Here is a 12,671-nt window from a genome sequence, read left to right as displayed (position 1 = left end):
TTATATTCCCATGTTCCGTTAAGAAAACCTTTAAACAACCATACACAGTAGCCATGCTATAGCTAAAGTGGGAGTCAACAGGCACAACAGTGTCAACAGGGAACAGTGCAGGTAGAAATGGAAGTTAACCTTTGATAATGGCCACTCCGTTGTTGTGGCAGGGGCTGCACCTGCAGGAGCTGGACTCAATCAAGTACTCTTCCATGGCCCTCCTCATGTTCTTCTTCAGGAGGTTGACGTTCTCAAAGTCTCTGGACGTTACCAGCTCATACAAGAGTTTCGTCTACCAGCCACAACAACAACATAAGTAGACCTTTAGCTCAGGGATGGAGACTGTGTACTAAATACTCAGAAGGGGTGCAGAATAGTACATTAAGGAGAATTTGAAACATTCAGAATGACAGATTAGGAAACAAGAACAAAATCGAGCAAAAATGTAACATGAAAGACAGATGCATTAAACGAAACAGTAAATGGAGAGAATGGCCCACAGTGCTGCTGATGAAGTCAGGGTTGTAATGCACTCCTTCCCCCCACAGTCTCATCAGCTCTGGTGTGGGCAGCTTCTTGGCCACTAGACCTGTGATGCTCTCACTGGTACCACCCTTCACAACAGCCACAAAGTCCTCCACCATGCTGCCTTTCACGGTGTCGCCTGGTGGGGCAGGACGAGAGAGAGAGAGAGAGAGAGAGAGAGAGAGAGAGAGAGAGAGAGAGAGAGAGAGAGAGAGAGAGAGAGAGAGAGAGAGAGAGAGAGAGAGAGAGAGAGAGAGAGAGAGAGTCAGTTATCACACCTTGTTGTGATATGTTCCACAAATGTTCCATATTTTGTTATGAAGCTCGGGCTGGATATTTTTGCAAAGCTTGGGCTGTGTCCACTTACTTCCCATCTCATTCAGGAGACCCTTGCAGCCGCCTGCCTCAAGCCCAGCACTGACGTAGATCCCTTCGATGTTTGCCCCCACCTTGAGGCCCACATTCACACAGTTCTTATAATCTTCTAAAGAGTAATCTGGAATAAGACAAAAGATAGAAAATTATAACTTTTAGTAAAATCGTCTTTTAAATATAGTAAAATATTAATATATATTATATATTATTTGTATTTGAAATGTGTTCCTTATTGGATTCATTTTTTGTCACAATTGTATTTTTACATGCAGTATCCTGCATAGTAGCAGAAGTGTAAAATTCTGTGTGTGTGTGTGTGTGGCCCAGATGAGTGTCATGTACTGTAGTGTTCCTTTGAGGATCAGAAAGTTACCTGTCTTCTCCAGCCTCTCCTTGTTCAGGATGATAGTGTGTACATATTCCCCTCCCAGCTCAGCTTCGGTGATGTAGTGTGTTCCATAGTCCAGGTAGATCTGCCGGAACTCTCCATACACGTAGGCCTCCGGCAGAGCACGCAGACGCCTCAGGAACTCTGGGTGGAGCATCAGGTCACTTTCCTTCAGGGCGTACCTCGCCAACTTCAGCTCAGACTTGGCCCTCACAAAACTGTTTTTCTGAATGATTCAGGAGGGAAATTATAAACTGCTTTGGATTGGTAAAATGACATCTTCAGTTTATTGTTTAATTACTGAGATGATTTCATTTCTATTAGTAGTTGTCACAAATGTGTCTTTCTAAGCTTGTTTGTATGATAAAATGTACTCGTATTGAGAGACTTGCTCTTGTTGGTTAGTTGGTACGGTTTCAAATTCTTGTACTCGCTGTGAAATATTTTACTGTTGATTGTATTTTCTACAGGTACACTCTTGCACTCTTGTGGGGAGTTTCATGTTGTTCAATTGTAACTTGTTTAACTGCATGCTATTATGGTTCTTCCCTTTGGCACTTATTTGGTTTTCCACAATGTATCCTTCATGTTTTTGCGTCTGCTAAATGCATAAATGTAATGTAATGTAATAAAAACCTTGACAAATTCCTACCTTGGAGGATGCCCTCCGAAACTTCTTCACTGACTTGGAATACTTGTCATCAGAGTAGTTAAAGCCAAATTCAGCTACCCCAGGCACAGCAAACCCCACTGAGACAGTGGTTTTGGATGTTGTTTCTTTAGAGGAAAAATGCTTGAACTCTGAGTAGGACTCAAAAGAATTCATCGTAAAGTCATACGAGCCTCCGGTCTGTCAAACAAAGAGAGTTCAATTGAATTGAATAATACAATAATATTTCTGTTTCCAAAGTGCAGCCATACCAATATGATATGGTTTACAGCATGACATTATTCAGTAAATAGATGGTTGATAGATTAATTATAGGCCTACTGGTACTATTGGCCTGTCAAACAAACTAGGCTGACAACTCATCACAGACATGACAGTCATGAGACGTATTTAACATTAAATGTTTCTGGTCTTCAAATGCTTTTCTAATCACCTCCAGTGTGTACTGCTGCAGATTGTAAGGCTTCCGGAAGCGCACATCCTGGATATATTGAGGCAGGCAACTGCCCGCATAGTATCGGTTGTCTAGCACCACTCCCTGCAGGGTGCTGTCCAAGACGTTGATTCTGAGGAGAGGGAGATTAATGAGAGACCAGGCCAAGATACCAGGCATCACCTACATATCATAGAAGTCAGTTGACTGTCTCGACCTATTTCTATTTCTTCTTTTCTATTCAGTCTTCCTGTTTCTACAGTTCCCTGTGATCACTGGAGGTCACTGAGCTGAACACATTCAGAATCACCAGAGGACAATGGAGTTCTGTCCCTCACCCTTTGGCTAGGTTCTCGATTCCCCAGTACTCATCTACTTTCTCTTTGCAAGTCTGTCTCACTTTCACACAGTTCTTCTCATCAGACCTGTCCCCACAGTCGTCATCCCCGTTGCAACGCAGTTCTATGGGCACGCAGCGGCCTGGACGGAGACACATACAAACAAAGAAAAAACATCTCCTGTGCCTGGTCATCTATACCCATCCTTCGTGGATGTTTCCCAATCTGTCTTGCATGTGACTCTGAGTAACACAAACATGCAGCCGTGTATGTTTTATGAATATTGATTTTACATTTCCAATGTATTTATATGAAAAGCAGTTACTGTCCATGTATGTATGCTTTTGTATTTTATATGACCCAAACTTATATGACCTTGTGGAGACCTGAAGAGGCCTGGACACAGCAGGCCGGCAGGAGAATACCTGTGACAGTGCACTGGAAGCCCTCACACAGAGGGACTTCACAGGTGTAGCGTGATGAAGGGCTGCAGGCCTCCTCCTCTCTGTTGTGGGAGAAACATGGTTCCCCTCCAAACACAGACGGCTGGACGAGTTTAGCATAGCGATACTGGAGAGAGAGAGAGAGAGAGAGAGAGAGAGAGAGAGAGAGAGAGAGAGAGAGAGAGAGAGAGAGAGAGAGAGAGAGAGAGAGAGAGATTAATAGAGTATTAAGGCAAAGACAACCTACTTTAGAGCTATGAGGCATTGTACGTGAGAAGTCGGTTACTGGAAATTCTCATGGCAGGAAGTTCATGCACAGAATGCATAGCAGCCTTTCAACACGTTATCACATTAGTGAGGTGTTTCCTGTTCCAAGGTTACCTAAGGATACAGGCTTCATTCATCCACAGTGTATTAAGCCCAGTACCACAATGTTTCATCAGTTATTTATGACAATAAAGATATGGAATTTAGGTACTGTAGGTGGTCCATGCCATCATACTGACCCTCTTCTTCTGACAAACATCACAGCTGGACCAGGATGTCCACTCTGACAAGACACAGTCTATAGGGTGAGCTACGATCTGCTGGCCACTGGTTGTCTGTATGGCAACATCACTGTAACCAAAGAGCTAAGTGTTCACAAGAATCGGGACATGATCATTACGACTCAGACGAGTATTTTGTTAATCATACAAATTTGGGAATCATTGAATCAGTCTCGCTTTATAGGGTCAATAATAACAATTGAACACAGCAATCTCTATTCTATTTAGACCACAAAAGCAGAGGACAGGTCCGCTACATTATATCCTCTCTGTACAAATTCTTGTCTGCTTGTGAAGATGAAAGCTCCCTGAAATTCTGTCATGTTAATAAGCAGTCCATCAAGTCCTGAATAAAACACTTGGATCCCTTTACTGTGTCCAACAGACTTGTACGGTATAATATTCTTACCTTGACAGTGATAAGAACAAAGTAGCCCAGACAAGGCAGCGTACATTGACTGGAGGCTTCATCATAATGGTGGATTGTGACTGTCACAGATAAAAAGAAAAAATTTGAGTTCAACGCTCAGGCCTCTGAGTGTAAACACACTGGTCGATAACGTTGAGGACTTTGGCTTGATGTCACCATGGGATCAGCCCTGGAGTCAATCAACTTTGCTTAAAAAAAATAGTGAAAACATAATATATTTAGACCGTCAATAAAATGTGGCTGTTAATAATGTGCTTATGTAATAAACTATATAAGCCCGTACAATTAAATTAATCTGATGGACTAAAGTATGTTGTCTTTGATAAACTTGTGGACATTTCCCAGCACCTTGCTTAAGGGGATATTCCCGTAAGAGGCAGTCTTCTGGCAAGAGCTTGTTTGATTAACATGACTGAACTTGATAGATTCTCATGAGTTCAGATTCCACTAAAAGAGAGAGAGAGAGAGAGAGAGAGAGAGAGAGAGAGAGAGAGAGAGAGAGCAGAATCACATCTCAATAACTAGATGGGAATCACATGGTATTTTATTTGTGACTGAACAGTAGGATGAATACAGTGAATGGGAAGAAATTTAAGTACAAAAGTCACCCTTTTCTCTTGTCATTACCCTTTTGAATTCATAAATAAAATGTACAAAATATTTTGGACTACAGTATTTCGCATTTTCTTACGAACAGAATTACAGTTATCATCATAGTCTAGAAGTAAATAGTGATATCTCATTTATTTAATTTTACAAAGTTGCCATATCTGCATTTTTTCTCAGTAGAGCACACCTACTAACACAGTCTGCCCAAACCTTCTCTTGCATCATTAACCTTTACTGTGTATAATGGCTGGACAACAACAGTGACTGGACAACAAAACCTGTACAACTGATAAGGCAGAGAGATGCACTTTTGACAGGCATGTATTTCATATCAGAACAAGCTCATTCATTTGGTTTGTTCCATCCAAACATGGAGAGTAGGTTGTTTATACAGTTTGAAAGCAGACATTGAGGGATGGGATTACCAGTCTGGAAGTCTACCATACTGTACCTAAAAACATGAAACACAGGAGAAGTGACATCGGCTTCTAAGAAATTGGCCTGTGATTTTTTTTCTTTTGTGTGTGTGAGGATCCCTTAATGTATTAGTTAAACTGTCTAGTTCAAAAAAGAGTGAAAGGTAACAGGCCCCTCTTTGAATGACTATGCAACACAGATTCACAGTTCATGTCACAGAACGGAAAATGAACCAAAAGTTATCTTTAGAAAATAAATGTTGGCAACAAAAGCAAAGCAAACATCCAGACGCTACATAAAAGAGGTGCTGGTAGGGCATTGCTTGAAAAACCACAGCTAGTTGGTGTCCGAGAGGCAAATCTAACTGTTCTTATGGCACAGAGGCTCAGGTAAGAGAACTGAGGATATCCTATTTACAAAATAGATGTTTGGCAAACAAGAATTTCAATATCGATGCCTCAAAGCCAGTTTATTCTCCTTTTGTGACTCCATGTGATCTCCGAAGTCACAGATTAGAAAATTAAACATTCTATTTTTGATATTTTCACATCAAAATAAGACGTTTTTTTTCCTCACAGTCAGATTCACTGGAGCCACATCCAGTGGATCACACACACAGAAGTCTGCTCATGCAAATGGTAAACTTGTGGCAGAATTGTCTGATAGTCTGGGCGTGTGGCAGATTCCAAAGTAAAGGTCAACCCCATTGGACCTTACTGAAAAGCGGTAAAAATCCCACTGATCCATGGGACTCCAGAAGTCATAGGTCACTTCCTGGGTGAAAGGCTTTTCAACAGAGACATCTCTTGCAGGAGTCTGTTTGTCTTTCCGAGGAAATTGTGGAGTGGTCTCTGGAGAGAGGCAGGTCTGCTGCTTGGGATGACAATATCCTCCCGGTAGTCGAAAATACACAACTGTGTGTCTGTGTGATCTGGCTGTGAGAACACTGGAGTCCAGAGTCGCTTAAGAGTCCCGCTGTCCTCCTCACTTCCTGGGACCTTGAGGACCACTGCCCTATAAAGAAGCCACATTGTTACAACCAGCAACATCTTAAGGACGTTATGAACAAAGGGCAGCAGGTGGCAGTGTTGTGTCTTTCCTGATTGCAGCATTCTATACAGCACACAGCCACGAACCCTTCAACTAAATCAAGGCTCTTTTCCAACTGGCAGAGGACCATCGAGTTACAAGGGCATGGAGACTCAGACAAATGAAAAAACAGTTCTAGTGGTGGAGCACAGGACACAGACAGCAAGAGAGAGAGAGTAGAAAAGTGAAGGGACATTGTTAGACTGATCGATAAAATGGAGATGTTTCTAGATGCCCGTGAGGATACTGACAATGGGAGAGTGGGGTGAGGTACAAGGGGAAGGGGGGAGCGGGTAGAAAGAGATATGAGAGAAGCAGAGCAGAGAGACACCCACCCTGGTGTCGGCTGTTCTCTAGCTGTCGTCCTGGGAACAGGTCTGTCCCTGGGGCGTGTTGGCAGGGGCGTCAGCAGGGGCGTCAGCAGCAGGACAGGGGGACGTGGTCCGGGGACAGGGACCCTGAGGGAGGAGCACAGCCAGACAAGATGCCCATCACCAGATGATTGATTTGACTGATAACACCATCATGTGACTTACAAAATTGTGTCGAGACATTTCCGCCATGCATGCTGTAGTGTCAAGTCTAATCGGCTACACACACACGCGCGCAAACACACCCAAGGGATGATAGCTAGCTGTAAGCTGTTACAGCATAGTGCGGTAGGTGAGTATTACCGTTTCTTCTTCCCTGATGCTGCTTGGGCTAGCGTGCGTCTCTGCGTCTATGGGGGAGAGGTCCGTGGGGGGGTCACTGGTCTGGGAGGGGGGGCAGTCTGAGGAGGAGCTCTGCAGGGGGGCCGGGGTGGACGCTGCACAGATGAGGCATGAGGACATGGCAGAGGGGAGATCATTCATGTTATTCTCGAGATATGAAATACAGTAACACATTTACAGCATCTCTGATAAGTGTCTTGTTCTATTTTTGTGTTCATCCCGTTGGAGCTGTGGCGGCGTGCTTACGGGAGTCAGAGGATGGCGACGTGGATGTGCCTGGGCTCAAGGTCATCCGGGAAAGGTCAAGATCGCTGCAACTGCCTTCCTCTTCCTGGGTCAAGGCTAAGGGTGGGCACAGCTGGCTACAGGCCAGGGTGTCAGGTACGATCAACAGCCCCGGCGTGCCACACCTGCTCACCACTCCAACACCTCCGGCAGCTCCTGAGGTGGAGGGGCCCTCCCCGGCATCCGAGTCCCCACTTAGAGCCTCCCTTCCCAGGCTGAGCTGGCGCAAGAGCAGGGTGCTGGGATCGCTGGCCGTGTGCTGGGGGCTGGTGATGGCCGAAGAAGGGGCTGATAGGTCGCAGGCCTGGGGACACACGGTGGTGATGGGCACCAGGCCCTGGAGCATGGCGGCTGGAATGTGGTGCCCTCCTACCCCCATGGCCTGGGCGGGCATGTAGGCGGCCATGGCAGCCCACTGTTGCTGGGTAGCGGGGAAGATGTTGGCCTGGCTCCAGATGACGGGCTGGCCGCCGGGCAGGACCTGGGCCACCTGGAGGGGACCCTGCACCCCGAAGGCTAGCGTCTGGCCCTGGCCCGTGAAGGGCTGCTGGGCCCACTGAGCTGCCTGGACAGACCCCATGGTCATATAACCTGGGAGGAGGGGGGGCAACACGGTGAGGAATGTAGGGCAGAGAACGTCCATGTTAGTACAGAGGCGCGAACAGACCACCACCAGATGAGGTGGTGGTGTGGAGGCTTGGGAGGCGTGGGCTCACCTGAGGGCACAGACGTGGGGCTGAAGGGAGCATACATGTCGGGTGGGTGCTGGCGATGGCTCCTACTGGGGTCCAGAGTGTTGGCAGGAGAAGGGGGCATCTATGGTAACCGTTAAACAAAGAGGGTGTCTCAAAAGTTGCCCAAAAGGTTGCTACGTGCGATGTATAGTATGCGTTAGGTATTGGGAGATGGTGTGTTGACCTGCATTGCATTTATCAGTCAATCCAATCGAATAACATGCAGAGAATAGTGCCAGAGGACACTGGATTGTGTAGGGCCTACTCCTTCAAAATGTTTCATTCATAACACAATCAGATAGTAATAATTACTATGACTAAAGTCAGATGGGATTCTTACCGAGGGTGGAGTGGACATATCGCCAAACAGATCAAAGTGGTTGATATTCTATTAGGAAAGAAATGGACGGGATGGGAAGAAAGAATGTCACATTTTAGGACAAAAAACCCACCATAATCACTAAGTCATCACAACAGTTCTGATTGGTGGGTGGCGGGTGGGTAGGTGGGGGAAGGAAGCCTATCTTCAAAGGCTGTACAGTAACAGATGTCTAGAAACTAGAAACAACTACCCTCTGTAATTTCATTATCAGAAAATGGATCTCAAATGAATCTCTCACGGTGCTCTATAATTGGGTGGGTAAAAGGCTATTCAGTCCAATAAAACCGGAGCTTATTAGATATTCTTATGTCTGTCAATCACACAGTCCCCAGAGACACACCCTGCATTATCATGCTGATGCCCCTCCAACTGCACATGTACGTTTACCATTGTCTGTCTTTCCCACTCAATGAATATATGGAAAATCTCTGCTTGGACCACCCAACCAAGACGGTGAGGCCATCTGACCCTGTTCTGCAGAGCGTGGACTCCCTGCCCTCTGTTCTCATTCCCGGTACATCGAAGAGAAGGGACACTGGTGTCTGACACTATGGAATGGGTTAGTCGCATGAAATGCATGTCACAGTCTTCGGGTGGGGGGGGGGGGGGGGGGGGGGGGGCCATGCACAAGCGGACGATGATTCACCAATAACACAAACACACAGGATTAGCATGCTATAAATAAACATTCACACACAAATACGGACAAACACGTACGACAAGAAGAAAAGAAAATGGACGGGGTAACAGCATTCGGAGTTGCTGAGACAGAATAATAATGTCCTCTTAGGATTGCACAGGGGGGGGGGCATTGTTTTTGCAGTCGTGTCTGTTTACGGGTAAAGTTAGGAGTTTGGAACAGGTGGGGCGACAGGTTCAAGTAGGTCTCCCTGCAGGCATTGACACACACGTCAGGGGAGCTCTGGGCTCTCACAAAGCTCCAACTGAATGAACAGACAAGCAGTAACACTTAGAGATATGGTGGGCAGTGTACTTCTAGCAGCCCAGCCTGTTTTGGTGAGATAGCAGGGGCCAGTACACACTATCTGTTGGATACGCTGAACAGTCAGCACACAAAAACTGCGTCAAACAACTGTTTTTTATAGCTTGTTATTTTATTTTTTATAGCTTTATTTTTATTCAGTGAAAAAAAGGCACAATCAAATGTTTGCTTAATGATTTGTAAATCGCTAGACATGGTGGGAAAAAGTGAATGGAGAAAAATATATTTAAAGTTTTGCTGAAATAGAATCTATGGGGATAGTTTTTGTGAATTTGCTGTCGAAAATATATTTGTTGTTCATTTAGGTTTTTATAGGTCTAGTGGCCCTTTAGACTATCATATTACATGCAGAACAACCAAACACTGACCCCACCAACAAACCTCTCCTTGTCACCTCTAAGGAACAATAACCTGCCCCTTTTTGACCCCTCTAACTGTCCTTAGACCAACTACCCAAAACCATGCTGATTATCTCCAACAAGTGTCAGATTTGATATCCTCCATGTTCACATTGTGATCACATTCAGTGAATCAGATGTGTTTGCACGGCTTCCCTGTCAATCGCTCTGTGAAATTGGTGACACGTCTGGGTGTGGGTGACCAATTGCTTATGCATGACTAATGGACCATCTCATAATTTTTACGTGGCTGCAGGCTCACATAAAGAACCAAGAATAAGTGATACTTATCCCAGGTAATGCAAGAGGCTATTTAAGAGGCTTTCACTACCTAACAGGCATTGGCGGATATAATGATACGAAATAGTTCTAACACTTCAGGGGACTGAACAATGGATAGAAGAGGGGGCAAGGTCAGGCCGGTTGGTTTGAAAGGGACAGAGAGGTTTGCCAGTAAGAGAGCGATGAGGACAAAGAATAAAAACAAAAACACCTACAGTCATGGGGAAATGGCGCTTTGGGACGTCATAGATCCCTTCCTTCTGCTGACTGGTAGGGACCTGCAGCAGAGGTCGATCAAAACGAAAAATAAGTAAGAAACACCATTTGACCAAAGGCTGGGTATTGAAAAACAAGAACGCACAAGAGTTAGATATATTTCTATCTTGATGCTAATACACCATCAATTTCAGGTGGGTCTTAGAGATGCTGTGGCCTTTAAGAGGGATTCTATGCAAATTTTACAGTTGTGCATGAGAATCAATTCTACTTAAATCCATATTGATTGTACACCACACTGGTATCCTGTGCTTGTGTTAAGAAAGCACATTGTTATTCTCCATCTGCACACTGTGAATTCAACTAGAGGTCTGTATCTATGGGACCTGACAACACCAGAAAATCTGTGCTCCCCTCTCCTTTTGTGTGTTTTGCTCACATTAATCTATTAACCGTAGTCAACAATATCTCTCTCTTTCAGCCGGCTGACTTGGCGTTCGGCTGCGTTTTCTTCCAAGTCTATTGATCTTGTTTCATTCTGAGATCAAATGGCATGGCAAGTGATTAATCTCTCTGCATCTTTCATCTTCAGAGAGGCGAGCAAGGGAGGGAGAGGCTGAGAGAGAGAGAGAGAGAGAGAGAGAGAGAGAGAGAGGGGGGGGGGGGAGGATGGAGGAGGGGAGTCAGATTAAAATACACAACAGGTCCCTAGAGGCCTGTGTTGGTCGCCTGCATGGACTGATAGCAAAGGTCAGAACTGTGGGTGTCTCCTAGCAGACCACATAGGGCTCTGGGTAAAAGATCGAGCCTCAATAAATGACCTTGACTATATTTTGTGTCTGGCACATTTTGCCAGGTTATTAGAGTAATACTAGTATTTCTTCTAACATACATACTCTGTCTTTTATTAAAGACAAACTGTGAAAAATGTGAGCAGCAGACCTGTCTAACATAAGCGCAATTCACAAGACTCTACTCTGCAAATGATGAGAGAAGGGGAAGTGGTGGGGGCTTGGTATTGTACCTGATAAACGCTCTCCTCTGATTGGGGGCCACGGAGGGGCTCGTGTCCAGCCTCAAACACAATGTACTACAACAGAAGTGGTGGGCAAGGCAAAGAGGTGTAGAGCATAATGGGAGAAAAGAGAGAAAGAGGAAAAAAAGAGAGAGCAACAGTGAAAGCAAGAGAGAGAGATAGAGAGAGAGAGAGAGAGAGAGAGAGAGAGAGAGAGAGGGAGAGAGAGGGAGAGAGAGAGAGAGAGAGAGAGAGAGAGAGAGAGAGAGAGAGAGAGAGAGAGAGAGAGAGAGAGCGTTACAAAGAGAGCAATTTAAGAGCAAGAGAAAGGGAGACAAAAAGGGAGAAAGACAGTGTGAGACAGAGAGAGAGAAAGAGAGCGAGAAGGAGAGAGAGATACAATGGGGGAACAGGAAAGAGCACAAGTAATTGGTCAGGCAGCAGTTGAAGGCACTGTGGAGGATGGCGTTCTAGCTCCTGCAGTCTAGACACACAGGGCTGAACCCTAACCTGAGACTCCGAGGCAGAATGACCTCCATGTCCCTCAAGTTAGGGCTCCAAACCCATAGGAGTCATAGGATTCTAGAAATCAAAACAATTCAAAACTACAAATGGAATGTTTTGAGTGAACACTGCAATCAAAGCTACAAGGGCAAAGAAATAGAGATGTTATTGAAGAATTGGGCATACCACTGAACTTAGCATTCAGAGTAAGGGTTAGTGTTGTCTGTATTCAGTGTGAGCAACAGAGTAGTCGAGTATCAGGCTCAGCCAATAGCAAGGGGGCAAGAAGGTAGAACAACCAGTCAGGGGCATGTCTCTCAGAAAAAATCAGAACATTGACACAGATCAACTTAAAATATGGTTGTACAACACTGCACTGGCAATGGGAGGTCGAATGGTTGAACAGAACCGTCTACTAGGATGGTCTAGAAAGTGTATTACTGAAATGGAGGAATATCATGAGTCATTAAGTCAAGCAGATCAGTGGAGATATTTGCTTTAGGCTTTTTTAGTCCTTTTACAGATAAACTACTCTCAATCCCATGCATAAACAAAGCTGGTAAAACCACTCTGGCATCACACAAGCAACTGTTCCTGGTGTTGATTGGCTGTATGTGTGTGTATGATTGTGTGTGTGTGTGTGTGTGTGTGTGTGTGTGTGTGTGTGTGTGTGTGTGTGTGTGTGTGTGTGTGTGTGTGTGTGTGTGTGTGTGTGTGTGTGTGTGTGTGTGTGTGTGTGTGTGACCTACCTGGTAGACTGGGTCATCGACCTCGTCCTCCAAAATTGTCTGTTTGATGATTGAAGAGGAGACATGTTTTACAAGCAGGCAAAATAGAATACAACATAGAGCCTTGGAGAACACTCAGGACTTAGAGATGCAAA

The 12,671-nt window shown here is 45.0% G+C and overlaps 1 protein-coding gene across 1 annotated transcript in view; it reads right to left on the bottom strand.

Moving 5' to 3' along the window:
• Positions 1-12,671, bottom strand: part of LOC134036566 (complement component C8 beta chain-like) — a 34,723-nt gene that overhangs the window by 646 nt on the left and 21,406 nt on the right. Inside the window, exons 7-23 of the mRNA XM_062481564.1 lie at positions 12,538-12,576; positions 11,294-11,359; positions 10,269-10,331; positions 8,329-8,376; positions 7,971-8,070; positions 7,216-7,845; positions 6,931-7,064; positions 4,121-4,200; positions 3,670-3,781; positions 3,146-3,290; positions 2,721-2,862; positions 2,383-2,515; positions 1,932-2,129; positions 1,265-1,505; positions 884-1,012; positions 492-655; positions 130-283 (exon numbers count right to left, since the gene is read on the bottom strand). Of these exons, the coding sequence (XP_062337548.1) occupies positions 130-283; positions 492-655; positions 884-1,012; positions 1,265-1,505; positions 1,932-2,129; positions 2,383-2,515; positions 2,721-2,862; positions 3,146-3,290; positions 3,670-3,781; positions 4,121-4,200; positions 6,931-7,064; positions 7,216-7,845; positions 7,971-8,070; positions 8,329-8,376; positions 10,269-10,331; positions 11,294-11,359; positions 12,538-12,576 (2,578 nt within the window). The remainder of the gene's footprint in view (positions 1-129; positions 284-491; positions 656-883; positions 1,013-1,264; positions 1,506-1,931; positions 2,130-2,382; positions 2,516-2,720; positions 2,863-3,145; positions 3,291-3,669; positions 3,782-4,120; positions 4,201-6,930; positions 7,065-7,215; positions 7,846-7,970; positions 8,071-8,328; positions 8,377-10,268; positions 10,332-11,293; positions 11,360-12,537; positions 12,577-12,671) is intronic.

The sequence above is a fragment of the Osmerus eperlanus genome, chromosome 16 (genome assembly GCF_963692335.1).
Source record: "Osmerus eperlanus chromosome 16, fOsmEpe2.1, whole genome shotgun sequence".
Classification (NCBI taxonomy): domain Eukaryota; kingdom Metazoa; phylum Chordata; class Actinopteri; order Osmeriformes; family Osmeridae; genus Osmerus; species Osmerus eperlanus.
The sequence above is the reverse complement of the archived record's forward strand: the minus strand, read 5'-3'. Positions and strand labels throughout refer to the sequence as shown.